The sequence below is a fragment of the Musa acuminata genome, chromosome BXJ1-3, assembly GCF_036884655.1.
Source record: "Musa acuminata AAA Group cultivar baxijiao chromosome BXJ1-3, Cavendish_Baxijiao_AAA, whole genome shotgun sequence".
Taxonomy (NCBI): domain Eukaryota; kingdom Viridiplantae; phylum Streptophyta; class Magnoliopsida; order Zingiberales; family Musaceae; genus Musa; species Musa acuminata.
The window spans coordinates 41327537-41355525 of NC_088329.1; the positions used below are offsets into that span (position 1 = coordinate 41327537).

General features: G+C 42.4%; 5 protein-coding genes across 7 annotated transcripts; 4 read left to right on the top strand and 1 right to left on the bottom strand.

The window, feature by feature from the left end:
• Window positions 1–1470: 1470 nt before the first annotated feature.
• On the top strand, window positions 1471–8199 carry LOC103978904 (DEAD-box ATP-dependent RNA helicase 50). Of its 3 annotated transcripts, XR_671187.3 has the most exons (10): window positions 1471–1939; window positions 2275–2822; window positions 3212–3406; window positions 4676–4863; window positions 5232–5445; window positions 6357–6485; window positions 6798–6970; window positions 7588–7822; window positions 7917–7998; window positions 8085–8199. XR_671187.3 is itself a non-coding variant. In XM_018822767.2 (9 exons), exons 1-8 carry the CDS (start codon window positions 1558–1560, stop codon window positions 7820–7822), a joined length of 2064 nt encoding a protein of 687 aa, XP_018678312.2. In that variant the 5' UTR covers window positions 1471–1557; the 3' UTR covers window positions 7917–8023. The 3 variants fall into 3 exon arrangements, 2 of the variants coding, with proteins under 2 accessions (XP_018678312.2, XP_064994899.1); XM_018822767.2 differs by lacking the exon at window positions 8085–8199 and having other exon boundaries at window positions 7917–8023; XM_065138827.1 differs by lacking the exon at window positions 8085–8199 and having other exon boundaries at window positions 1810–1939; window positions 2250–2822; window positions 7588–8023.
• A 453-nt stretch (window positions 8200–8652) lies between these two features.
• On the top strand, window positions 8653–13385 carry LOC103978903 (uncharacterized). Its single transcript, XM_009394856.3, has 3 exons — window positions 8653–10520; window positions 12162–12599; window positions 12931–13385. The coding sequence occupies exons 1-3, from the start codon at window positions 9905–9907 to the stop codon at window positions 13113–13115; spliced, it is 1239 nt and encodes a 412-aa protein (XP_009393131.2). The 5' UTR covers window positions 8653–9904; the 3' UTR covers window positions 13116–13385.
• Window positions 13386–14570: 1185 nt separating this feature from the next.
• On the top strand, window positions 14571–17450 carry LOC103979547 (inactive TPR repeat-containing thioredoxin TTL3-like). The gene is made up of 7 exons (XM_009395721.3): window positions 14571–15565; window positions 15638–15833; window positions 15930–16102; window positions 16184–16517; window positions 16589–16793; window positions 16872–16978; window positions 17239–17450. Exons 1-7 carry the CDS (start codon window positions 14691–14693, stop codon window positions 17386–17388), a joined length of 2040 nt encoding a protein of 679 aa, XP_009393996.2. The 5' UTR covers window positions 14571–14690; the 3' UTR covers window positions 17389–17450.
• Window positions 17451–19674: 2224 nt separating this feature from the next.
• LOC135638937 (arogenate dehydratase/prephenate dehydratase 2, chloroplastic-like) lies at window positions 19675–20886 on the top strand. Its single transcript, XM_065152545.1, has one exon. The coding sequence runs from the start codon at window positions 19675–19677 to the stop codon at window positions 20884–20886; it is 1212 nt and encodes a 403-aa protein (XP_065008617.1).
• A 44-nt stretch (window positions 20887–20930) lies between these two features.
• Window positions 20931–25943, bottom strand: LOC135631296 (large ribosomal subunit protein uL3c-like). The gene is made up of 2 exons (XM_065138852.1): window positions 25281–25943; window positions 20931–21410 (listed from the first exon to the last, which is right to left on the bottom strand). Exons 1-2 carry the CDS (start codon window positions 25846–25848, stop codon window positions 21121–21123), a joined length of 858 nt encoding a protein of 285 aa, XP_064994924.1. The 5' UTR covers window positions 25849–25943; the 3' UTR covers window positions 20931–21120.
• Window positions 25944–27989: the final 2046 nt, after the last annotated feature.

The window sequence follows — 27989 nt, forward strand, 5'->3', positions numbered from 1 at the left end:
CACAAAACATTTCCTTGTTACAGAAGTGTACGCAATGAACTTTGTCGTCGCAAAAAGAAACCCTCGTTAGATTTTGGCTATAGATTTCCTTCGACAGAATAACGAGATTTCCTTATACAGTTGAAGAAATCTTATCTGGAGACATATCGAAAATATCTTTTTATGGTGATGAATGGATCTAATTATCATAATCACGATCTCTTATTATCTAACTTGAAAGATGCGAGTAGCCATCCACATGTCATAATTCCTAAATCAAATAGTGATCGTGATCTAAGCATATATTGGTGATCTAGGACGAGAGTCTTGGCCTTTTACTCTTATGGTATGGAGCCGAGTCTCTTATAGCACGTAGAGAATGACGAGATGCTGACTTGAAATATGTTTTTTCATATCAGCACTTAAATACCGGTTTATTTGTTTCTTTATGCGGGAAAATAAAGAAAAACTACCTGCGCATATCTCCGTTTGTGTCGGGCAGGATTTGCCATGGACCGAACCGGCCCAAAATGGCTTTATGCCTGCATTCTTGACGCGGATTTGATGTGGTGGTTCGACATTTTCGAACCAGACCGGTCGCCGAGTTGATGGGCTGAACCGAGCCCGGCCATCTGTTTCAAGCAATTGATCGCCCAAACCGCCCGAGTCCTGATGAGAATAGGTGATTCTTGTAGTTGTGGTCGACGAAAATGACGTAGTGATCAACGAGAACACCGGATACTTATGTGGCTTCTTGTAAGAGAGGAGGAGGAGAATGAGGAGAAAAAATGATGACAAGAGATGATGCAAAAGAAGATGAAGATGTCGACGATGACGCTCTACATTTGCATTGAAGCTGCTTGATAACTATGTTGGCAAAAAACACAGATACAAAACGATGAAAAAACAGTTCGACATCAGCATCAATGCTTGGTATCTATGTCGATGCCATCGTATATATAAAGCGATGTGACCCTTATCATTTTTTCTCCATTTGTCGCTTAGCACGTGCAAGAGGGAAGAAGGATGAGTGATACTCGGCATTCTCGTATTGTTTTGCATCACTCATTATCTCCCTCCCTTCTTACGTATGTTGATAAAAGGGGAAAGAAGGACAAGGTCACACTACTCTCCATCTACTTTGATATCAATGCAAATACCATACGATGCTATGTATTTTCATCGACACCGATATAAATAGCGAACGATCATTTCATCGTTTTACATCTGTGTCATAATCGATGTAATTGTTGAGCGACATCGATAGAGCATTTCTATCTGCATCGTTCTCTGCATTTGCAAGAAGTCAAGTCCGCAACGCTTTCCTTTCAACATTATATAATTAATTTATCATAAAAAAATCATCATTGTTATTTGATTTTTAATTCAAATATGATTTTGAAGTGGTAAAAAAAAAAAGGAAGAGGGCAGAATAGAAATTACAAATTAATTAATTAATTATGTAGATTTTTTATTGCGAGGAATCCTTATCCCGACTCGCGGGGTAGCTGAGGGTTTTCGTCGTTCCCTCGCCTCGTCCTCGCTCGCTCTCTCTCGATAGAGTGACGTGAGAGCAAAATGCTGGCGAGCAGCGCTCCTCCTCCTCCCCTTCTTCAGAAGGACCTCCTCTTCTCCTACTCTCTCCAAAGCCCTTTACTTCCTCCTCTGCTTTCTCCGACTCGGCGCCTCTTCGCCCTTCGCCGCCGATGTGGCTGCTCCTTCGAACGCGCCGCTCGAGGGGAGAGGGATGAGTCGCCGGTGGTGGCTGCAGCGTCCGGCCGCCACGGCTACGAGCGTATCCCCATGGAGACGGCCGGCGCTTACCGCCTGGTCGACAGAGAGACTGGGGAGAAGTTCATCGTCTGGGGAGGGTCCGATGACAACGACGATGCCGACACCCCCATCCCCTCCGCGGAGGTCCTCTCTTGGAAACCCCCTACCGCCGACGGTCGACAGGAAGGTGAGCAATCCTTGTCCTCTCCCCCGCTTGTAACCTTCGTCGTTTACAATTCCATTCATGAGGCAGAAACCCTACTTCACGTTCTAAAGAACGCGTAATGAGTTGGTCAAAAACCCGACATGCGATTTTATTTTTCCTTTTCTTGATTTTGCATTGGAAACTACAAAATTATTTCGTTGAGACATACACATTGTTGAACTGGTCATGATTGGTGAGGATAGGTTGATGGTTGCTGCTTCTTCAGTAAGAGCTGGTCTTCATACTATGAGTTGTTTTATTCCTGATTCTTTCTTGTCAATCGTCTCCTAAGGTTGCAGAGGTTTTTTATACCACAGGAGTTGATGTGACAATGCCTATTGATGAAACCGGCAATAAGAAAGTTGCGCCTGCTGGTGGATCTCGTAGAAGTTTCGGAAGGCTGAAGGCACAGAAGGTGAAGTCCTTGATAAAGAAAACCTCCAAAAATTATATGGATGACTCTAAAATTGGAAGTGTCACGTTTGTTGGAGATTCACCTTCAAGTGATACCAATCGAACAGATTCATTTGGTTGTGGCAGAGCACAGGGTCTGAAGGATTCAGATTTGAAGGACAATTCAGCAGTGAATGAAGAGACTGAAGCCACAAATTCTTTGCGCTTGAATTCTAGAGAAGATGATTATGCTTCATTTCTAGACAGATCTGTTCCAAGGAATGCTTCCTTCAGGGGATGGGGAGGTGCTGCTTCTAATCGGGCTGGTACAGCTGTCCGGTCCAAGCAGCACAAGAAAATGGCTACTAATGCTGGATTTTTTAGCAGGAAATCTTTCAAAGATGTTGGTTGCACTGATGACATGGTTGGTGCTTTGAGGGGACTGACGTTCCTTCGCCCATCTCATATTCAGGTGTTTCTTAGTTTCTGCTGAGAATATTTGCTTTGCTTTTTTTTTTTTTTTCGATCTATACCGGAAGTCTCACACTATATGATAACCTCTGATCATGGTTGATAGGATGAACCCCTTATAAGTTTGCTTAGTTTCTATGATCTCAGAAAATGATGATACTGTCAAATCTAGTAAATTCGATTAAAGAAAATTTTATGGGTTTCCTCTTATGCAAATATTATATAAATTATCTGTTCAGCGAAATTCTCATATTGGATCCTTGGCTTGCTTCTGAATCTGTTCACAATTATGTCAATGAAATTATCCAAATTGATCACTGGTTTGATTTGGGAATAAAATGACTTGTGAAAACTCAAGCAGTACGTTTATGTAGTTTTTGAATACTGCAGGCAATGGCATATGGACCTATTATAGAAGGAAAGACTTGTATTGTTGCTGATCAGAGTGGATCTGGTAAGACATTGGCTTATCTTGCTCCAACTATACAATGCTTAAGACAGGAAGAGATACTAGGTCTTGGTAAAGCATCATCAAGGAGCCCAAGAGTGATAATATTGGTGCCTACTGCTGAATTGGCTTCACAGGTTGGTATTTGGTGTCACCATCACCAACTTTTTCTCTCTGTGTTTCATCTTTCTGAGGCACCAATAGTTGAAGTTGATCTATACCGTTCAGTTTTGATTGTCTTGTCAAAACTAGCTAGTTTGGTGCAACTAATTAATCAACAGTGAATATAGAATCTTGGCATAATATCTGGTCAATATTGCTAATAGGTGTAATATCTAGTGATAATTAGCACTTTGAGAAACCAAATAAGTGACTATTGACATATTTAAGACAAACACAGATGAATGCCTTTACAAGAGTATCATAAGCTACCAAACACAACAACATCATTGAACAATCTGGCTGTATTATTTGAGCATGAGTTAGAAAGAAATTTATTGTGTTTTGTTTAGTCTTAAAAGCACAAATAAATTTAGAAACCAATTATTGGTCATAGACATGCATGATCATCTATTTGCATGCTCTTGGGATATGGCCAGATAAATAACTCTGTACAGCAAGGGAATAACTCCGATCATGTATAACTCTGTGCCAATCACTTTTATGTTCTCTAAACTCTTTTTGACGTAGGTAATGAAATCAATATAAATTAAAATCGCCAAACTCACAAAAATTGTTAAATGAGAAGTCCACAGGGCCTACATTGAAATGGAAACCGACAATTTGTCCCTTTGTTGTTATGGTCTGTGACTCTGTAGTTTTGATTTTGACAATTTGTCCCTTTGGTCCTTTTTTTTATACTTTCATGTCTTAGTTTTCTTCTCCTCTGTGATTGCATGCTTGATTTGGACTCCCATTTTGATTGTGGATTGCTTTTCCTTTGTCCTTCCTCCAATACAATGGTTGCCTAAAAAACTCGAATTGTTTTTGAAATTTACACAGCAAAGAAGAAGTGGATGATTTGGAGTTGGCTTTTCTGGGAATCGTAGTGATTTTTCTTCTTTTGCTTTTTCTCATTTTCTGTCATTGGCTGCCTTTTCACATGCACTTAATAATTGGCTTTCTTGTTATTGTTCAATAGTTTGTTCCTTTTCTTTCGCCATGTTGATCATTGCTTAGTGAGTTGGATTTGCTTTTGCATATTCAAAGTAGAAATGGGTGTTGCCGATGGTATTGTGTCGGATGGAGTAGCATGAATTTGATATATATGAATGCAGTGCATGTGATGCATATTGATGGAACTGCTGAAATAAAATTTAGAATTTCACTCAAGTGTTTGTGAATGACATGGAACTTCTATTTCTGATGTTAGCGTTTGACTTTGCCTGAACCTTTTATATTTGCAGGTTCTTAGTAATTGCCGGTCAATAGCAAAATATGGTGTCCCATTCAGATCTATGGTTGCAACAGGCGGCTTTCGACAGAAAACTCAGCTAGACAATCTTAATGAAGAATCCGATGTACTCATTGCAACACCTGGCCGTTATATGTATCTGCTACAAGAAGGCTTTCTGCAACTAACGAACCTTAGATGGTAATCCGTGTTTGCATTTTTCAGTTATTGCTATATCAAAGCATCACGGTTAAATTTAATTTTGATTGGAATTCTTTTGGTTTGCTTTATGTGACTGCAGAAATGTTCTTTTGTACAGATCTGAACTGGCATGGTTCTTAATGTACCTTTGCTGAAAGGTTAATGTAGCTTCCATAAACAACAATCTGTTTTGAACTAAAAGTTCTAAAAGAAATAGCAAAAGTTTTTAAGTCACAGTATGTTCTCGGGAGTTTTCTAAGACAGTATCAAGCACACAAAAGTAAAGTTGTTTCTTGTGAGGTTGCAATGTAAAAAAAAGAATAGAGCTTGTTTAAACACCTATGAACTAATCTCTTTAATACATGCAGTGTTGTCCTTGATGAAGTGGACATCCTATTCAGAGATGACGGATTTGAACATGTTCTTGAGAGCTTCATCAGTTCTGCACCAGTGTCGGCACAATATCTTTTTGTTACTGCAACTCTTCCAGTTGATATCTATAATAAAGTGGTTGAAATATTTCCGGACTCTGAAGTAATCATGGGACCTGGCATGCACCGTACAAGCTCCGGTCTCGAAGAGGTTAGTCTTCCATTATCTGCTTGTTTCTACCTTGAAGTGACGTGTAAAATCATTGATTCTGGCTACTTAACAAATGGGATGTAAAATCAGTCTTTAGGTGTAGCCAAGCTGTAATTATGGCCGATAATTGGTTCTGGCAACTGAATGAATGATTGTGGAATACTTGATATTTTTAATTGTAGATTGTGTGTTTATATACACAAAAAATCACATTCACCTTCAATTTATCAAAGTAGAAATACAAAATTGTTTTCTCCTACTTCGTGACTGCTCCCAATTTTAATTTTAATGAAATATTTAATATCACTTGCCAGACCAACCGTCGGCAACCCCGAAAAATATTTCATCATAATTATCATTCTTGTACTTTGTCCATTTGTATAACACTAGTGGTTGAACAACTCAAGCCCCAGGTTACTTGGAATTGTGGACAGGAATTTTAGGCCAACTGGCAATTGACATCAACCCTCCTGATTCAATGACAAATTTATAGCCAAGGTTAGGCAAAGATATGTTTGCAGAAAACATAAGAGGCTAGTTGGTGGTTAACAAAATCTGAGTTTTGGCTGCTTTTTTGACAAAAGAAATAATCATCATCACCTTCCCCACTTGATGACAGAACTAAAATCAGATGTCTTCAAATTTCATATATATTCTTTAGATATTTCCATTTTTATATAATTGGAAGAGAAACTGAATTGTGATGTTTGTGATCCTGATTTGGTTAGTGAATATTCTGAAAGCTTCTCTGCAGAATTTTCAGATACCATTAATTTCTTTATATGAAACATGTTCTTATTGACTTTGTAAATATCTTATCACTTTGTTCTTCAATTAGATGAATGGGGGCCATTTCCTGTAGCAATTAACTTGATTTGGAACTTTTAATGACTAACATTATTCACTTGCAGGTTCTTGTTGACTGCAGTGGTGCTGAAGGGGAGGAGAAGAATCCAGATACTGCTTTTCAAAATAAGAAATCTGCTCTTCTGCAGCTTTTAGAACTGCCAGTTCCTAAAACTATTGTTTTCTGCAATAAGGTAACATTGAATTTCTAAATTTATGTTTTGACTAATTAGAAACATGGAAATTATAAACATAATTCAAAATGAGTAATGAATGTACGTGTAGGAGATCATTATTTTCATGCTGACTGGATGTAGTATTGTTTTTCTTACTTTGGCAAATTTAAAGATCCATTTAAAAAGAATGCATCTTAGCGTAGGAGCCCTTCATACTTCAAGTTGGCATCTTCATTTATAATATTAGGCAATTATTCCTCGAGCTTTGCAGATTGAAACCAACCGGGCATCTCCTTTTCATGATAAGCAGTAACTTGTTTTGTTCCACAGATTGAAACCTGCAGAATGGTGGAGAATGTATTGAATCGCTTTGATAGGAAAGGATCACAAATCCAAGTCTTGCCATTCCATGCTGCCATAGCACAGGAAATACGCTTATCAAACATGAGAGAGTTTCTCAACTCACGTTCAAAAGATTCAAAGTTTCTGATCTGCACTGATAGGTAATGGAAATGTGGCAAATATTGTATTCATTAGTTCAACTTTTTCTATGTAGCTTGAATTAGAAAACAAGTTATAAAAACACATCTGAGTTATAAAAGGATCACAAATCCAAGTCTTGCCATTCCATGCTGCCGTAGCACAGGAAATACACTTATGAAACATGAGAGAGTTGCTCAATAAGCTACAATGCTGGTGTTCAGATAGCAGTTTAGATGGTTAACTTTTTTCACATGTCCTTTACTCTTTTAAGTAATATAGTTTCATGGCTGCTGCACTAATGAACTTTTTACCATATCTCATTCGAGTTATCATTCTTTGATTGTGCTGAAATAACCAATTGCAGCGAAAGGCATAGACTGATAAACTAATATTGCATGCTGAGGTAGGTATAATAGCATAGTTCTTTTTTAACCATGCACATTAATTAATGATATATTGTAATCCTTGGTTATCTGCTACTGTGTCTCAGATCAAAATTAATGTTACAATTCTTTTCGTCATGCTTTCTACCCTTCTACTTATATTTGTTTTTTCTGTTCTTCTAATGCTTCTGTTGGAAAAGAAGAAGAAAAAATAGTCTTTTCTTCCTAACTGGTATTTGATGATCTTTCGACAGGGCATCACGAGGCATAGACTTTGCAGGTGTGGACCATGTGGTACTCTTCGACTTCCCTCGTGATCCTAGCGAGTATGTCCGCCGTGTCGGGAGGACAGCTCGTGGTGCCGGTGGCAAAGGCAAGGCCTACGTCTTTGTCGTAGGCAAGCAGGTCTCCTTGGCCAGGCGGATAATGGAAAGGAACAAGAAGGGCCATCCATTGCATGATCTACCTTGTGCGAGTTTGGCGCCATAGGTGACTCCGCCACTTCTCTCTTTTCCGAGCTGACAATCATCTGTATTGTATATCACAGAGGCTGAACAATGTTTTCGTTACCTCGTACCGATAGCGAGACACATCCAAGAGAAGCTCTCAAATGTTGTAAGCAACACCCCCACCACTGATCCTGACTTGCTGTACGATTGGTTGAGGTAATCTTTCTGGCATCTTCTTTTATCTCCTTAAATTCCCATAAAATCTACTATATCAGTTTTAAATAGCTAATCCTTGAATTCAGAAAACCCAACTTAATTTCTATCCGCTGGTTTTCGGATTGGCGAACCACTAGCAAATAAACCAATCAAGTGGACAAACTCTTGTTACTTCTAAGAAGGTTGCTGAAAGTTCTCTTACGTGTGGATTTATGGAATGAGCAAGTGAATTTGTTAGCCTGCTTGGTAAAAATTTTGATAGATTATAACCATCATGAAGAAGTGGTCTATGATAAGGAAGTCGTTCAACGACATCATCAGTTTCGACAAGTGTTGACTACGTCAACATCTAACATAAACGCTACCAAATCAGGTAATATGGTTGTTCGTAACTTGGGTTTCCTTTTTTTTCCAAGGTCAGTTATTCCTCCACTCATTATGGCAATATGTTGTTGGTTAATTGTACCTTATAACATGGAATTAATATGCTCCAACTGATTTGTGAAATAACAAAATCTAATACAATTATGGTCTAACTCGGCATTAAACTATATAAGAGATCTGAAATCTCGACCCTAAACTATGTAAGAGATCTGAATTCCTGACCGAAATAAACCTCGAGAGCATAAAAGTGATTCATTTTACCATTCTAATCATGTAGAACATTAAAAAAAAATCAAAATACTATTAAAACTCCTTCCTTGAAAAGATATTGTTAAAAAAAAGAGACTACTATAGCATCCATATGAGTTAAGATGAGACTTCGTCTGGACGGAGGTTAAGATGTCAGCCAGGTTGACAAAGATAATAATAATATGGCAATCATTCAAGGGTGACATGTATACCATGTGAAGATGAAGATAAAAACTGCAATTAAACATCCACACGTCATAATTCCCAAATCAATTACTGTTCGGGATTTAAGCATGCAGTGGTGATCATGTGATGAATAGTACGTGTGTGCCGGATTTGACTTGCTGAGCCGAGCCCGGCCATCTGTTTCAAGCAATTGATCGCCCAAACCGCTCGAGTCCTGATGAATGCACGTCAACCATGTCACCGTCCCTTTCATACGTCACCATATACGGCAGCATGCTGTGTTCAGTCAAATTAATATCTTGATATTTATTGTCATAGACTATTAATTTTGTCAACCATTCTCTGAGTCAACGCAATTCGGCCTGCTCACTTACGTAGATGAACCTTCTTGTGCCCACGGTTTAGAGCCCGTGGCTTTCCCCAGGGTGAGTGAGGGCAGTTGGGGACGCATGACGAAGCGTAACCCCGCATACTCCCATGTGTTGGGCTTCTCCATCATCACCGAGCCCAACATGGAGAACAACAACAGCGAGAGAGAGAGAGAGAGAAAGAGAGAGAGAGCGCGAGCGGTTGAGGCGGGTATGTGATGGACCCGGTGGGCCCACCGACTCCTTCACGGATTCCGGATCTTCTTTGGCCTGTACTTAAGTGAAATCCCGCTTCGAACCCGCCAATTAGGGTTTCTTTCCGCCCGTTTGATTTGAATGACCGAAACCCCCCAAAAAGGGGCAACTTTCCCGAGGCCATCAAACCCATCCCGCCTCAAATGTCGGAGGGCAACCGGCGGCCGACTCCACCACACCGACCCAGGCCGCGCCTCCCTTGTTCTCCTTCTTCCCAGTTCAACGGTACCGGCTGGCTCGCGCGCGGCGCCGTTGACGCTCGTGGATCGGTCTCTGCTGCTTAGTAGTGGCCCCTGCACGGCAAAAGTCTCTGCCTTCCTTCCCAAGAAAACGTGGGCAATCATGAAGATTCAAGACGAAGAAGAGATCAAATACTACTGAGCCTACCTCCTCCTGCTCGTCCTCCTTAGCGTGTTCTCCAATCTCGATCTGGTGAGCGAGTTAGTAGCTGCCGGTTCGTTTGGATGCCCAGCATGGCGGCGATGGCATTGGAGCGGCTGTTGGAGCCAAACGGGGGTCAATCCGCCGTCGCCTTCTCTGCCTCCGACCGAGATCTCCAAGCCGAGGATGGCGACAACAGCAAGAAGTACCTCTCGGCTCGTCAGCAACTCTTTCTTTTCTCCCAGGAGCTCGCTTTCCCTAATTCCTTCCCACCCTCTCGCGACTCCTCCTCCCCCTCCGCCTTCCCTCGTGTCCTTAACGGAAATATTTGTAGCCTGAGCAGCAACAACAACGGCGCCTGGCCCGTCTCTTCAGGTTGTGGTGGCTTCCGGTTTCAGCGGAAGCGTGATGCTCATCGGGGAGTTGAGTTTTGCTTGGCTGCAGGGAAGCTTCCGATGGACAGACGTAAAGGCAACGAGGAGAGCGGCCGCTTGGATGCCTCTTGCAGAGGGGAGGAGAAGGGAACAAATGGACTGGAAAGGGAAGTCCTGGACAGGGACGTTGGTGAAGATGACGATGAAGATGGTTTCTGGAGCCCTCGTGAGACAAGGAGCGTTACGAGCTGCTGCAGTGGCGAAAGCTCCGCAGGATTTGGGAGCCGCACACCTAACCATACCGAATTCTATGATGCCATTGAAGGTATTATCTTCTCTCGTACCCAAAATCTATATCTTTTTTGCGCGTCTTTCTTTTATACACTTGATATGTCTTGAGATGATGAAATGGTGTTCTTCTCTGATGATGCCTCGCTTTTAGCTTGATTGATATGTTCGTTGTCATAGCGGTTGTTCACAATAAATTTCTTGCTCGAGCATTCTTGGTTTCAGTTGGTCCTGACATCCTCGTTATTCTAGAAGTGCTTATTGTGGTGGTAGATGCCTGCTACAAGTGAATCTGTGAAAGTTCCCCCTATTTAGTTTCTTTTCCAGTAAAGTGTATGTTAAGTTTACAACTACAGATTTCATGAATTATGTTACTGTTTTAAATACCGCCTTCAATCAGATATGCTTACATGGTTTGTGGTTCGATTAGCTGGATTTAACTTGATAGCTATTTAATAAGCTAGTAAGGCATATTTGCATTATAAATCTGAGCATAGGAAGTGCCAAGGCATATGTTCATGGGTTTATGTGGAAAGCTGTTAGTGTTCCCTTGTTTATTCTTAATAAAGTAATATGTGGGCATTGCTTTGAACTCTAGATCCTATATGTTTGTGTTGGATTGGAGTCTTTATTTCAAGGGCCTTGGCCACATAGAGGTGTATTTGGCTAATAAGATTTTTGTTTTTTAGTGGTCGTCTGGTCTATTGATCAAGAACACAAAAAGGAAGTGCCATTACAAGAGATAGAGGTGCATTAAGGAAAGAGAAATGTTGAAACAATCAGTAAAGCCTTCATCCTTTTGTATATTAACTATGGACAAGATAAATGATTTTACAAAAAGGAAATTGTTAGTACTCTTTCTTTAACAATTTGGTGTTTTCAAAAGTGTTTTGTCTCTAGATGATGTTTTAAAAATTAATGATAAGAAGGTTTTCAATAACTTCCTACAGTTTTTTTAAGCCCCAAAAACGAAAATATAATCTGCGATGACAATCTAAAAAAAAGCAAAATATTTCCTACAGAATAAATATTAGAAGATATTTTTTTATGAAAAATCATTTATGTATGGGCAACCGAACTTGTTTTTAGTACATCTTTTTTTTATTGACTGGAGCAAAGAAAAAAGCTCAATGTGAGCTAATTGGCTTGATCATGAGACCCATATATAGAAAAAATTACTTGATTGATTCAACCTAAGGATCAAAGTGGTTCTTGAAAGTGTTCACATTTTGGTTAAGACCTCAGCTTAAAGAAGCAGGTTTGGCAGTTTTTTCTGGCATCAGGTTGTAGGATGAGATATAGATATAGAAAAATGAAGAGGAAAAAGATGCATTTTGGTCTGTTCTGGAAAAGAGGAACATAGAGCATTATTTCCAACCCTCCTCCATCCTTGTTTTTCTCTCTCTTTTTTTTAAAAAAGATTCTTAGTTTATGCACAATTTTGATGCAAAATATATTCAGATTTCTAACAAATTGAAGTTGCAAACTCAGGTCTTTTAAGTGTATTAGATCTTTATGTTGTTAAATCATCAGAACTGACAGCAGTCCCTAATTGATATCTGGAGATTAGATATGTTTGATCTGAATTATAAACTGTAAATTGATGTCCTTTTACTTAATTTGGGCTACCAAGTTTCTCAAATTAAACATTTTGAATCTGACTGCTATGGTTTTGCAGATTTCATCTCAGATGGTTCTGCTTCACAGTCATCTCTGTCCTCGAGTATAAAATATGAAAAGGAACTATGCACTTTACGGGTCGACCTTATTGAAGAGATTGAGAGACGAAAGACAACTGAGATGGCCCTTCTCCATATGCAGACCCAGTGGGGGAGATTAGCAGAGAGTCTGTCTCAAATTGGAGTTACATATCCTGTAAGCCAGCAAGCTGGAGGATTTCAGCTTGAGATAGATCCTGCAGAACTCTGCCAGGAGATTCTAGTTACAAGATATGTTTCTGAAGCTGTTGAAAGGGGTTTGGCCCGGGCTGAAACTGAAGCAGCTGCACAGGCAGTTGTTGATATGAAGAACCATGAGATATCTCGGCTGCGAGAACGAATTCACTATTATGAGGCTGTGAACCGTGAGATGTCACTGAGGAATCAGGAAATCATCAGTAAGTCCTTTTGCATTATTTCATTTACATTTGAATTCTTTATGTAGACAGCTAAACTGTTCTTTGTTTTTCTTCAACATACTAGTGCATCAATAATTTTAGAAGAGAAATCACATAAAACCTAACTTTAGTTTGTTTATTTTTTTTCCCTCTTTTTTCGATGCCGTGTTTTGTATAAAATCATTCACATCAGTCTTCTAACCCTTTTGTTTTTCTATTATGGTAGTAGGAACTCTTTTTTTCATCATGGTTCTACGACATCTCATGTGTTTGATCAAAAGATATTGCATCCAAGATCATGCATGATTGACTGTTTACGATGTGTTCACAGAGTTGGCTCGCCAAAATCGTGTAAGAAGAAGACGGCAACGAAGATGGATTTGGAGCGGCCTCGGCTTGGCTGTCCTTGTTGGTGCTTCTATGCTTGCATCCTCACATCTAGGGTACACTGTCGACGACCTGCTTACCTTGGTCTACCATAATTCTGAGGATGTATCTTGCGATGGTTCAGATTGACGTACCTGCTTTTAGACTGTTAATATAGCTTTGTGTCTTAGATCATAGAATCAAATGTAGTGCAGTCGAAGCTTCTCTTCTGAAGCTAAACCTCGTGTTAAAATTATCTGTCATCCTTTAGAGTTTGAATGATTAGAATATGTAGATTTTTGCAGTAGGAAGACGATGACTCTCTTCTTAGGCCCAAAAAACTCAAAACACTCACATGATGAAGCTACTCTTGATGTGTATATAAATGGCAATTGGTGTCGGGAACCAGCATGATGGTTATATGCTTGAATTTATGTGATCCATGATATTTAAGTTCAAGTTAATTGCTAATCTTTTATATAATCATATTCCTTTTCACTCATTTATGGATCCATGGTGAGATATGTTACATTAGAGCATATGACTTTGGTTAGCGAAACGAGTTTGCGAGTCCTTCGATTCATGGCTAAACTAGCGGCATAGATCGTCCCGAAGTCATGGTCGATTTGCAAGTGGGTCATTTGCCTTTAGGCCCATTATTTATAAGGTTAATTATATATTATCTTTTGTATTTAGATTCTATTAGTATCATGCTCTTTGTATTTAAAAAATTTATATTAAGATTTTTATAGTTTTGAAAGTGAAACAAATAATTTTATTTATTCTAACAATATCAGTTGTATTGATGAAAAACATAACACGTGATATCATGATTTAAATCGGTAGAAAATGATGAACAAAAAAATAATTTTAATATTTTATCTATTTTTAACATATGAAATTTTAAAATTATTTTTTTATTGATAAAATTATTAAAAATAAAAATATTAAAATTATTATTTTTATCTATTATTTTTATATCGATCCTAATGTCATTTGTTTATAGCGTTAGGATAAATAGAGTTATTTATTTTATTTTTTGAATTATAAAAATTTTAATATAAAATTTTTAAGTATAGAAATTACGTGCTTAATGAGATCCATATGTAATTAGCTCTTATTTATATTATATGGGTCAGGAGGACGTTTCCAACTACCTATTTGATGAAATTACACGCACGCTCGCCTGCTACATTGTTTAAGCGTAGCCATGGGGTGTGGTGTGCAAACGTAGCGCTGCCTTCTGCTTCCGCCCACCCTGTCTTCCTTCCATTCTTGAGATCCATATCTCTCCCGCCTCCGCTTACTCCGCTCGCCCACAAGCCAAAATACCACCCCTTTTCCTCAAACTTGTCCTCCTCCTCCGCTGCTTTCTTTCCCTTTACTTCTTCTCCTTCGTCTTCTTTCTCCTCCCACAAGCTAGTCAGAATCCGAGGGAAGGGAAAGAACGGATCTCTTCCCTTGCCCTGTCAATGTAACACCTGTTTCCCTTGTTCCGTACGTTGTTCTTCTCCCTCCCCCTCGCCTTCTGCAGAATGGGACAGGCTGAGGCTACATGGTGTCTCTTTGTCCGGTCTTTCTCTAGTCTGTTCATGGAGTCCAAGATTCCGACGAACGTGTCCTGCGACGTCTGAGCTGCGCCTTCATTACCGTTTGTTGCTGCGCGCAAGCCTGCTGCTTCTTCCCCTGTCGTCGTGGTCGTTGGAAGAGTAAGCACCAAAGAGTATGGAGGAGGAGGACGGGAAGAAGGTCTCGGGGTGTGGCCTTCTCGTCCTTTACAACAACATCTTCCGCCGCGGGACCGCGAGCTCGAGCCCCGGGCACCCCACCTCGGCCGCCGAGAGCCCCAAGCTGACGGCGTCCGACTCCAAGCGCCGACGCGCCGCGTCCGACGAGGCCTCCCTCCTGGTGCCCGCGAACGCGTCCCATTTGCCCGTCGCGCCGGCTCCGCAGAATCCCAAGGCGGTCGCCCCGGGCTACCTCAAGGCCTCCGGAAGGCCGGCTGGCGCGCCCGCGGGCAACGCGGGCCGCGCGCGCAATCTCGGCCTTGCGGGCGAGCTCGACAGCATGATTAACGATCACCAGCGCTCCATGGGCAGCAGCACCCTCGTCCGCGCGTCCTCCGGCAACGTCATGGTCTTCAGCAACCTTGGCAACATCCGGGCGCCCGGCGCCGTCACCCCCAACCGGAACGTGCTCGATTTCCTGCCCAAGACCGCAAGCGAGAAAGGGGGGATCCCCGACGGCAACCAAGGGCCCAGGTACACCAATGGCCCCGCAGGCCACGCCCCGAACAGCAGCGCCGTGGAGGTCGCGGCGCCCGAGGGGCTGTGCCGGGCTCTGTCAAAGAGACTGGAGCCGGAGGAGCTGAAGGAGATGGGCAACGAGGAGTACAAGAAGGGGAGATACGCCGAGGCCGTCGCGCTCTACGATCGCGCCATTCTTATCGATCCGGGCAAAGCATCGTACTGGAGCAACAAGGCTGCTGCCCTCATGGCCATGGGCCACCTTCTCGAGGCCGTCAGTGATTGCAGAGAAGCAGTACGCATCGATCCTTCTTATGACAGGGCGCATCGGCGATTAGCTACATTGTATCTCAGGTATGCAACCTGCAACTCGGACATCATGCTCTTCCTACTTGGGATCTTTGATCTGTGATGAACTCGTCTTAGGTTGGGAGAAGCTGAGAAGGCAATCCACCATTTCAAGCTAGCACGAAATGAGACGACCTCTGAGGACATTGCGCAAGTACATCGCCTCCAAAACCATCTCTCCAAGTGCAACGAAGCCCGCAAGCTACGGGACTGGCACTCGGTGCTGAAAGAAGCTCGTTCTGCTGTCTCTTCCGGTGCCGATTCATCTCCCCAGGTCTCTCAGTTACACTCTCTTACTCATGCAGAGATGATGCACTTCCGATTGATATATCTATCCGAGCTACTAAATCTTGTCTGTTGTGTTCCAAAGATCGTGGCTGCTCATGTAGAGGCCCTCCTGGCGCTCGGCAGGCAGGAGGAGGCAGAAACGACATTGAATTGCGCCCCAAAGTTCAACATCGATGCGTCTACAAAGTTCTTTGGGGCTTCCAGAAGTGCACATCTGCTCTCAGTCAGAGCACAGATTCACTTGGCTACAGGAAGGTCAGAACCAAACTCTGTGCTCCTCTTCTACCAGATCGAAGAGTATGCAGATCGTTTATGCTTGGGTTTTGTCTCTGTAAGGTTTGAGGATGCTGTTGCCGTAGCTCAGAAGGCTGCTCAGATCGAGCCGAGCAGCAGAGAGGTCGGTGCGGTGGCCCGGAAGACTCGAGCTGTGGCCTCAGCTCGTTTGACGGGGAATGATCTCTTCAAGGCTTCCAAGTTCAGGGAGGCTTGTGTGGCGTACGGGGAAGGCCTCCACCATGACCCCCAAAACGCGATTCTTCTCTGCAATCGGGCGGCGTGCCGGTCGAAGCTTGGGCAGTGGGAGAAGGCCATCGAAGACTGTAATGCTGCTTTGAACATGCGTCCTTCCTACACCAAAGCTCGTCTCAGAAGAGCCGACTGTAATGCAAAGGTAATTTATCTTCTCCGATGCGTGTTCCGCAACAAAAGGATAGGACTGAAATCTTTATGTCCGGCTACCAGTTGGAGCGGTGGGAGGCATCAGTGCAAGACTACGAAGCACTGATCGACCAGCTTCCGGGCGACGAGGAGGTGGGCAAGGCCTTGAGTGAGGCTCGACAGCAGCTCAAGAAACAGAGAGGTGAAGGCAGTATGGACACCAAGGTTGGTGCCAACTTCGTCCGTGTCACTAACAAAGATCAACTCAAGCAGTTCATCATGGCACCAGGTAAGGGTCATCATTCACTATTCTATCAATGACTCGGTGGAGAATGAGAGAAACCTTGCTTCATTTGTGTTTTGGCAGGGATCACTGTTGCATTAGTCTTCAACAAATCTAGTGAACTTCCAAGCCAAACAATTCCTTTCATGGAGAAAATGTCCAAGCAACATCCCACTGTTAATTTCCTCGCGGTTCGAGTCCTATCACGACACTCCTCAAAATTTTCCATCTTGTATATCATCTCACATGAATCGTCTCAAGAATTCTATGAGGGTTTCTATCTTTTCGTTATCGAGACCTCCATGTCCAAAAGCTTCTTTTCATACTTCATTTCTTTGTGTTTCGAGTAATCTAGTCTTTGATCAAATTAATTTCGATCATAAATCTAAAAATATGATAACAAGTGCATCTCACTTTTCGGATTTCTCATGTATCATGTTCCTGCTTGCAGATGGATCTCAGCCAAAGCCCGTCGTTGGAGGAGATCGGTAGCTATGGGCCGGTGGCGTTCAAGGTGTACAAGAACGGCTCCACGGTGAAGGACATCGATGGGCTCGACCACGAGCAGCTGGAGAGCTCGCTCAGAGCACTCAGCAAATGAGGAAGTCAGCCGACCAAATCAGAGCAGAAGTGTAAAGATAGCGAAGCTGTACAGTGTCTGAACAACCCTACCCCGTGGTGGTGCAGATCGCCACCACCGTCTGTCTCCTCGAGTTCATCTGCTGCAGCCAACATTTGGGGAAGGAAAGCACATGATAGAACTAGTAGAGCCTTTTTGTTACTCATCCGACCCTGAACAATGACTCTCTCTCTCTCTCTCTGCACACCAACTGCTTGAATGAGAGGCTATTTCTTTTAAGGTCATGTTTGCGTGCCGGATCACATACTGCTGCACATATAATTTGACTACTAAAAGTGAAGATTTTATTAATGTTTGGAATTCTGCTATGAAATGTAAAAAAGAGAAACAGCAATTTTTTTTTTCTTGGTTAAATCTTTTCCTAACAATTTAAGTTTTATAAGATTAACAATGTTATTTATTTATCTTTTTTTTCTATTTGATTTGCATATTAATCAATTTCATAGAGCAAACTAAAAGTCGCTTTCTTTGTTGTGATAAATGATATAACTTGAAATTTTATTTTTAATATAGTATATATGGAGTCATTTTGAGTTTTTTTTAAAGATAATTTTTTATTGTTTGAGTTGGAGGTTAGTTTAGATCTAACTTTGTACTCGACCCGCACCAAACCCATAATTGTGTTGGCCACATGGGTCGACTGGTTAGTTACATGAAGCTAATGTGTCCTCCATATAGAGTCGACACGAGTGACATTGATATGTCGACCAAGCAATTTTTACTATAATAAGTTTCCTTTGTATTCGATAGGATAATTGACTTATTAATTTGATAATTTTAAATCACATTCAAAGTATTTAAATTTAAATTACTAATAATAATAAATTTAGTTCTATAAACTAATTTAATTCTGGCCTTACATTATGACTAGAACAAGGTGTTACTGGAAAAAACACAAATGCAAAGTTTGAATAATAGAAAGATGCTGGTATAGTCTTCCTCGTGCTTCCAAGTCAACGATGCATCCATTTGCATGCACGTGTTCAAAGACCAGTCCATTTATATTAATTCCACTTCGTTGAACGCCCAGCTCTTCGCCGTACCTTCGTTCCAATTACCCATGCATGGGATGGGCGGAATCTGATGACTCGGTCTGGTCTCCGTTCATCTTACTGATTCCATTGCAGAGAAAGTTCATCTATAATGGGTTGACTCGGACCGAGCCCGCACGAGTTGAACTTGTCGACTCCATATGGATCTTCGACTTGAGAAAAAATATTATTGATGAGGGTAATAATTACGAGAAGACTCACGTGACATCAGCTGCACTAGGTGACGCATTACACCTCTGTTGACTTGATGAGGCACCTGGTCAACGTAGACTAGAACGCCTACCAAAGCGCATTAACGCTTTGTTCAGGTTCGATCTTTCACGCCACGCCAACGATAACGTCAAACGCTACCAGAAGTACGGTCCCGCTCCCTGCGGGCCAGCACATCAGACAACGATAATTATCACTATAAAAACCCTCGCACTCCGAAGGAAAAGAGGGAAGAAAAGGGAGAAATCCCCTAGGACTATCCACTAACTTGATCGGAGGGGTCGGGTCGAGCTCTCCAACCCGACCTTTGTGCAGGTGCGAAGGCGGAGGTCGTCCACCAAAGACGCAGGCGGGGGTTTTCTCTCGAGGGAAACGACGACCCCGTCCCAATCGGAACACTGTGATCGACCACCTCAGTAGTCGGGAGGAGCGTCCCAGGAAGATCCCTATCATCCGGACCCGAACCAAGCCGCGTCGATCCCGCGGCCACGGCTTAAAGTTGTTTACACTAACAATTATGGAAGGTGATTTGGTGATAAGCTGAGGATTGTTGACACCTCATCGTCATGCGGTCGATACCTCACCATCATATATTAATATCCAATGACCGGTGGAGTGGGGAGACTTCTAATCGGCAACAGCTGCGAAAAGAGAAAGAAAGGCCGGGTAGAGCGGGACCCCAACCCCACAGCAACATCCATTAATGGAGTGGCAGCGTGTGGGGGTCCGCCTTGTGCGGCAGAGAGAAGGCCAAAGCGAAGACCCACTAAAAGCGCAGTAGGAAGCCACGTTGCTGTTGCCGCAGTCAACAAGTGAACACAAATCGCCAGTGTTCCACGCCACGCGCGTTAATCGCCCTCCTCTCCACCTACCACCTCTTTCTCTCTCTCTTCATCCCCTTCCATATATAGAGAGAGAGAGAGCAGTTGCAGAAGCAGGGACTCAGGAAGAGGAGTCTCGTACGCCATTGGGTGGAGGGATAACAATGGCTCTTAGATTGCCGGCAAACCTTCATACCTACGCCTCTCTTCCGTGCAAGAAGAGCGGCGCAAGTAGTTGCAGTAGCAGTAGCAGTAGCAACAGCAGGAGGAGGTTTTCCGGTACCAACCTAATTGTATGTAGCAGTAGCTTAGACAAGCAGCGGAGAAGGGTGGGGGGTGGCGCCCCCGCTGTTGCTTCTCCGCTGCAGGTCGCCGAGGAGCTCGCGGCCCGCTTCGGCCTCGAGATGGCCGTGGCCGACCTCGAGCGCATCTACCGCGAGTACAACCGTGGGGACGGCCCTCCTGCCTTCTCGGACCCTGGCTCGCCCGGCCGCCCCCTCCGCGTCGCCTACCAAGGCGTCCGCGGTTCCTACTGCCAGGAGGCTGCCGCCGCGGCCTTCAACTCCTCCACGGCGGCGGAGGACTCCGGGCGTTTTTCCTTCCTCCCCTGCTCTGACATGGAGAACGCGTTCGCCGCGCTCGAGGACGGCTCCGCCGACCGCGCCGTCGCCCCCATGGAGAACTCCCTCGACGGGCCCATCCACCGCAATCTCGACCTTCTTATCCGCCACCCCGGCGTCCGCATCGTAGGCGAACTCATCCTCCCCGTCGACCACTGCCTCCTCGCCCTACCCGGCGCCCGCCGGTCCGCCCTCCGCCGCGTCGTCAGCCACCCTCAGGCCCTCGCCCACTGCCGGGAGCGCCTCGGCTGCCTCGGCCTGGAGATCGAGGAGGCGTCCAACGCGGCCTCCGCCGCCGAGTGGGTGGCGGAGAACGGGATCTGCGACACCGCGGTTATCGGGAGCAAGATGGCCGCACGGGAGTTCGGGCTGCAGGTCCTCGAGCGCAACTTCCAGGACCAGCCGCCCGGCGCCAACGTCAACCGCTACCTTCAGCTGGCGCTGGGCAGCAGCAAGGGGAACGGGAAGAAGACGACGGTGGCCTTCTCCCTGGAGAGGGGGCCGACAGACCTCTTCCGGGCGCTGTGGGCGTTCGAGAGCCGCGGGGTGCGGGTGAGCCGGGTGGACCACCGGCCCAACCGAGCCAACCCGATCCGCATCGTGGAGAAGGCCACGTACATGGACTACATGTTCTTCCTGGACCTGGAGGGGCCCGAGTCGGATCCCCGAGTCAAGGCCGGGATCCGACTCCTGCACGAGTTCGCCGGGTTCGTGCGCGTGCTGGGTAGCTACGACTGCACGTACCGGACGCGATAACAGGAGACTCGTAATACGAAGCCGCCAACGAGAACAAAAGCCTCTAATTGTAAATGCAATGCAAAATCAATAGAATTCTTTCGTTTAGTCAAAAACATTCCAAATGATCACAAAGAAACGGCATAGTAGAAGCAAGTAGAATTGAAGACTAATGAAAGAAGAAGTAACGATACGTACCGCAGAAAAGATGAGACATAAAGACACCACCATCAATCACCTTAAAAGATGGGAGCTCTAATTCTTGGGAATGTTCTTCCCGACGATCTTGGCAGGCGTTATTCGCAGAAGATTGCCGGGCTTTCCAGGAACAGCCCCTTTTATCATGACCACACGCAGTTCACTGTCTACTTTGACAACCCTCAGCTTTCGGATCTTAGTTTTGGTTCCTCCCATCCTTCCGGGCATCTTCTTCCCCTTGTAGACACGCCCAGGAGTGGTGCCAGCACCAATCGAACCCAAGGCTCTGTGACTCTTGGAACCGTGAGTCATCAGTCCGCGATGGAAATTATGTCTTTTGATTCCACCTGCAAAGGAAAAGGAAGACTGAGACTTGATATTCCAGTGGCATATCCTTACAATCAAACAGGTAAAAATTGGATTATGCATGAAATATTTGAGTGTGTTAACTATGAACATTAGAACATTTCATCTATATGGTTGTTTCCTGTCTACCATCCTCAATCCTCTTCCGCTTGATGTGGAGCGGCATTCTTGAGGTACATTTAGGAAAGAACTTCAACCAAAATAATATTTTTCAGTTATTTAAATAGTTCACACAAGATTATCCAGTTTATAGATTGAAATGTGCATATACAAGTCATAATGATGAAGAACAATTAAAAGTTCATGAAGCATGATAGGACTATAGGATAAATCCATGTGCTAATTGAATCAGATAAAATCTGTTTGTCCTCCGAGTAGTAATTTATGCAAGACAGAGAAACATGTAGTATGAAAGAACATCTAAGAGTAGATGATAGAATTAGAGTACATCATTGTGTAACATCAGAGCAAATATCAACCATAGAAATATTTGGTCCACATTGTGCCAGACGACACCAATTTACTCTTTACAACCGTTCTTAATCGCACTATCCTCCATGCTGATATGATGCTAACATGGAACATTACAGCCAGCAGAGACTGCAACTCAAGTGCAAAACCAAACAATCTTAGATCACAAATGGCAGGTTCAGGTGAAATTTGAGAAAACTCATATGATAAATGTAATGGGTCTAACTTTACATGCTTGTCCCACTTTGTAGAAGGGTTTGTAGGACAAGTCATTTATGGTCAAACCTGTGCAACATAGTATTCCGACAAAAGCTAATGACACACCTCCAATGGTCCCATCATTTTGGTTCAGGTAAATGGTTCCAACGTCCGAAGTATATAGGCACGCAAGACCAACAGAATGAACTCTTGATTAAACTACTCCAATTCACGACAGTTCTATTCCAAAGTCTTTTGTACAACAGCCATCTAGCAGAAAGTGTTGATAGCTTCAGAAATAATGTTTAATACCCAACAGCATATCACTTTCTAGGCTTTTTCCTTCTCTTTTTCATACTTATGACCCCATCCTTTTTGGTTTATCTATAAAATCACTTACTTTTGTCATGCAACCAAAACCACCCAAAAAAAAAAGCAAAGCAGGTAATATTGATCAAGATTTTAAAAAGCTTCAGTAACCTACTAGATCAGTATGGCATTAAAATACTGAACTGTCACGAACGGTCGTCGCGCACCCGCAACAACTCCGTTCAACGAACCGTTCGTCGCTCACACCCGCATGTACAGCTGCTTGACAGCATGTTTTCTCATGGTTTTGGGTCATTTTGCTTGTAAATATGTAAGTTCGTACAAGCTGCAGCGTTGCAAAGCGACCGTTCACCGAACCGAGCAAAACAACCCCAAAACAGCCCAAAACAGCTCCGTTTTCGCGTGCCGCGGGAGGTGAGCGGAGAGCTGCCTCCGCTCACCAAAATGTCAGCCATCTCAGACCCCAGGAACCCCCCGGGTGGCACATGGCTGGATGGGGCTTCGGTTATATACCGGGCGTTGAACACTCTTTCGCAAGTTCGCACGTGACCTTTACGGGAACTTGGTTTTGCGCCCGGGACCAGGTGAGCGGCTGTTTGTGGGCTTGCAGCTGTTCGTTCATCCTTGAAAGCCTTGTTTTTCTCCCTCTCCCTCTTTTCTCTTGTGCACACAAGGTGTTCGACGAATTGCTTGTAAAGCTTCCCTTTTCGCGAGACTTCGGGACTTGTACGTTGCTCGTTCTTTCGAACTAACTTCTTTCTCTTTTACAGGTCCTTCGGGACCTTCGAGAGGTTACAAAGTGGGTTGATCCTTGCGGAGCAAGATCGCAAGGGCGAAGCGCGACTTAGGCAATGCAAGCTAAGTTCGCGTCTTTGCCACAAGGGTGACTCGCGACTTAGGCAACGCAAGCTAAGTTCGCGTCGTTGGCCGCAAGGGTGCCTCACGCCTTAGGCAATTCCAGCTAAGGTCGTGACAGAACGGCATACCATACTCTTGGATATCACTGAATTTGACACCAATTATTGGTCGGACAGACAAATATACATACTAGTCCGCTCAGTATTTATAATTTTCATAACAATGGCACATTAAGTTTTTCTCATGGTGTCACTGTTGAATCCATACAACGTTGATCCTTTTTAAGAAACAATGCAGGAAGGGATTCACCATCATTCTTGTCTAAAAGAGATGGTGAGAACTCATGTAACATGGCATCTCTTAAAAGCTGAAGAGAACAACAAAACCAACAGCATAAATTGAGCACAACGAACACTTTGGCTATTATGACTTGCTAAAATATTATACTTTAACCTCCTCCCTTGACCCTTATGCTAAAGGTTCATACATTAGTTTTAAGGATCCTTCCCTAAGATTTCAGATGCTTTCTGCACTCCAAGAGTTCCACAGCAAAGAGCACACTGCAATTGTAAAATTTACGGTATTACAGTTCTCATCCCTCTCCTTAATTGTACTTTGCTCCTTAGGCTTCTCGAAGGGTGCAAATGCACCCAACAATCAACCTTGAAGCTGCTCTAGTATAAGTTTATACGTTAGTTATCCGAGTTACATCAACTCACTACCCATGAGGAAGCTTAGATCCTTCTAAATTTAGACATAAATAGATTGAGGTCAATTAGTTTCAGGTCAATCCCCACTATCAAGCCAAATTCCAGCTATTTCATGAAAAAAATAGATAATTGATAATTTGAACTTTTAAGGGCCTTCGCCTACCAAACTTCTCGAACCCACCTTGATCAAGCTTCCATGATCCACCACTAGATTTCAATCTAACAGTTCATACGCCTATTGCCATGTATATATTCTCACCACAACGAATATGCTAATTTCTTGTACTGTGTTCAATAAATAAAGCTAAAACATGGCTATTTGTAAGGTTTATTAAATAACACAAGAGAAATAGGAAAATCTAATTTCTGCTAGGAAATATTTAAAGCATAAAAGATATAGAATCCAGGGTCAACACAGTTTAAACTCTTACAAATTAAATGTATACATTTGGATACAAGATGCCATGATATGACTATCTTAAAATTTACAGAAAAAAGGGAATCAGATAAGTTGATACTAACAAACCGCCGCAAGCAGCTTGGATCTGTAGACCATTAAACAGAAAAATACAAGTAATTAAGACCAAAGATGAGGAAATACCTCACAGCAGGTTTAGTAAATCATCTCCAAATTTAAGCATGCTAAACTACTATTGACATGGACATCCTCATTCTTCATTTTAAGAAGACGGTGTCAAGAGAAAGGTCAGTAGAATGAACATATTCCTTGATTCCGTTCTGCTGTTTAAAAGTAGCATTTAAATTTGAACTAGGGCACTCTAAATTACATGCTGTCGCATTAAAATTAGATAAGATTTAGGTCATTACAATGACACACTACCAAGTTTGTGGCCATAACATTCATGTTGTGCATAAAAACTAATGTTTCAGTTGATGGAGCCAAAGTGAAGCATCCAGTAGAAGTCTAATACAGTCATCTTAGTGATAAACCGAACGATTGATCCAAGTAAGATTATAAATCCTCCTTGGTTGCTTCTCCACAACACCAAGAGCCCACAGCATTCATAGTGCGCACAATTGTTAACCTACACCAATCAACCGCCGTGTCTAGCAAATCATGATGCAGATGTCCAATGTCACCTTGTTTAGGCTGGCAGTTCGTGAGATTTACCTTCAAAACGATCTCCAAATGTTGATTTGTTGGTGTTCATCGGTGAATTGGGAAAGGCAGATTATGCATTCTTGATTAGTTGCTTATAATTTTGGGGTCCGATTTCCTAACCCTTGAACAAACAGGGTTTCGAGAAAGGAGCAGAAGGATACCTTGGAATCCCTTCCCGATAGAGTTGCCGGAGACGTCGACGAGGTCGCCCTCCTTGAAGATATCCTCGACGATGAGCCTCTGCCCAGGCTCGAAGCCGTCGACGAACTGGAGGCGGAACTCCTGGAGGTGGCGCATGGGGATGGCGCCGGCCTTCTCCAGGTGGCCGAGCTCGGGTTTGGTGAGCTTGCGGTCGCGGACGCGGCGGTAACCGACCTGCACGGCGTCGTAGCCGTCAGTGGCCGCGGTCTTGACCTGGCTGACGATGTTGCCCTCGCGGAATCCAACGACGGTGACGGGGACGACGGTTCCGTCGGGCTCGAAGTATGTCATCATCCCGAGCTTAGTACCCATCACGCCGATGCCCGCCTCCATGCTCATGACCGTTACCCTACGGCCGCACCGCTGGGGGAGGACGTCCACAGAGGAGGTGAGAGGGCGGAGAGGACACAACGAGAAGGAGCGCAAGGAGAGGAAGGTGGGGCGGGCGAGGAGGGAGGCTGTGGGTCTCCTAGTGGGAGCGGGCGAGAAGGTAGAGCAGCGCGCGCTGCTCATCAGCGACACCTCCATCTTTCCTCTTCGTTCGCTGGGCGCTGTGCCTCTTTTCCGTGTCTTTGTCTTATCCCCTTATCCGTCACGGGGACAGAGCAGAGGGCGAAAAGGGCATGAGACTGAAAGTGTTTTGGTGGAAGCCCTGACTTCAAATTTTAATTTTTTCTTAAAGAGGTATTTAGTTTGATTTTTTTTTATAATTTTATTAAAAATACCATTACGCTTATTATAGTTATACAGATATTTTAAATTTTTTTAATATATATATATATATATATATATTATTTTTAAAATTATTTTACTAAATAATAATAATAAATCGATGGTTTGGATTGAAATAAACGGTTCCAATTTCATAATCAAAATGTTGATAATTCAATTTTGGTTCATAGTTTTGAAAAATCGAAACTAACCGTTTCAAAATCTTAATAAGATGTTTTGATTTTTCAAAACTTTTACCTAAAATTTTTACCTATCGCTTACATAAATGATCATTTGGTCGGTCGATCATTAGTGTGGCCCGTAGGCTCGTGAAAAATTATCCATTTTGAATGATGGGTATACTCGTATGATTTTATCCTTTCATAATATATGAATTCTAAAAAACATCTCTGAGAATAAGAGATCTATAAGGGTAAGAGAGACTTAACGAACTTGTGAATCCTTGGTTCTCATGTTCCTTAACCAACATGGGACTAAATGATCTTACCACGCCCTATCTAAAATATTTTATTAGATGTTTTATAGTTAATATAAATATCATTAGTTATTCTCACATTCCTAAAAGCTCAATCAAACAAGCTCATTGTTTAGCATTTTATGCTAGATCTAATGGATTATCTCTGACATGGATTAGTCACACACTTAATGACTTGTGTTCCATTTCCCCTTTTGTAAATTCTAATTTTATTTTAAATTAATTTACTAAAAAAAATATTTTAGATATAAAATGATCGAATGAGATTTTATAATATTTTAGATTTCAAACCCTTATCCGAATAGATAGATATATCATAAACATACTAATTATTTAGGTATAAAATTTTTAAGATGATATTTTAAATTCTTAATATTTGGTAAATGAATCTCGTATACTTTCATTGGATAATTATTTATTATAAAGTCATCGAGATAAATTTTAAATAATCGATCCTCGATAAGTGGGACTAATATATCATTAACATACCAATACCTTATATATATATATATATATATATATATAATTTCAAAGGGGTGAATTAACAAATCACACCTCTTCTTAAGATATATAAATATATATGTATGATTGCGTCTATATTATATATATATATATATACTCGTTGTAATAAATGATGTGAGTAAATATTTTATGAGAATATCACTTTTATTATTGGAACCTAGAAACAAACCAAGTCGATTTAAAATTTATCAATAATTTATATATAAATTTATAGATTTCCTTCTATGAGTTGACCAAAATATTTAAATAAAATAATAAGTCCTAAATGTTCATCCGATCTTGCCAATTCCTACTATTAGTATTAAAGCTAAATCTACTAGATTTACTGACTTATAATTTTGACTTCCATTCTTGAGCAGGATCACCGTCCATCAAGGTGGTTGCAAATCTTGAGGTATAGGTACTGAATTAACTTCCTCAATAGGGAACTGGCTTTTTTATAAATTATTTTAATAATAAAAATTTTTAAAAAATATTTCGAGCTTTCACTTTTTCTCATGAAGTTTCGGATAAAAGATTACATCGAAAGGTAGATACGATGGTATGACAATGATGATGAGAGAGTGGACGAAGATGATGATGATATTATTATTGATGATAAAAGATAAAAGAGTGTCGTGAAGGTTCTCCAGGGATGAGATGAGGTAGTGGGCTAGGGTGAAGTAGTTGGCACTGGTGAAAACCTTGTTACCAAGGATGATCGCATGATCTATACACGTAAGTCTATGTAAATCTTTATTCGAACAAACATAATCATGATGAGATCGAGATAATAATGATAAGAGCATGATAACAATGACTAATGAGAGTAAGAGTATGATGACAATAACGAACGAGGGACGAAGCATAAAGGGATAGTCGCGACAATCAAGGGTAATCCTGTTTTTGTAAAATAAGGGATTCTCTTAAAAAAAAAAAAAAAAGGAGTACTAGGTAGAAA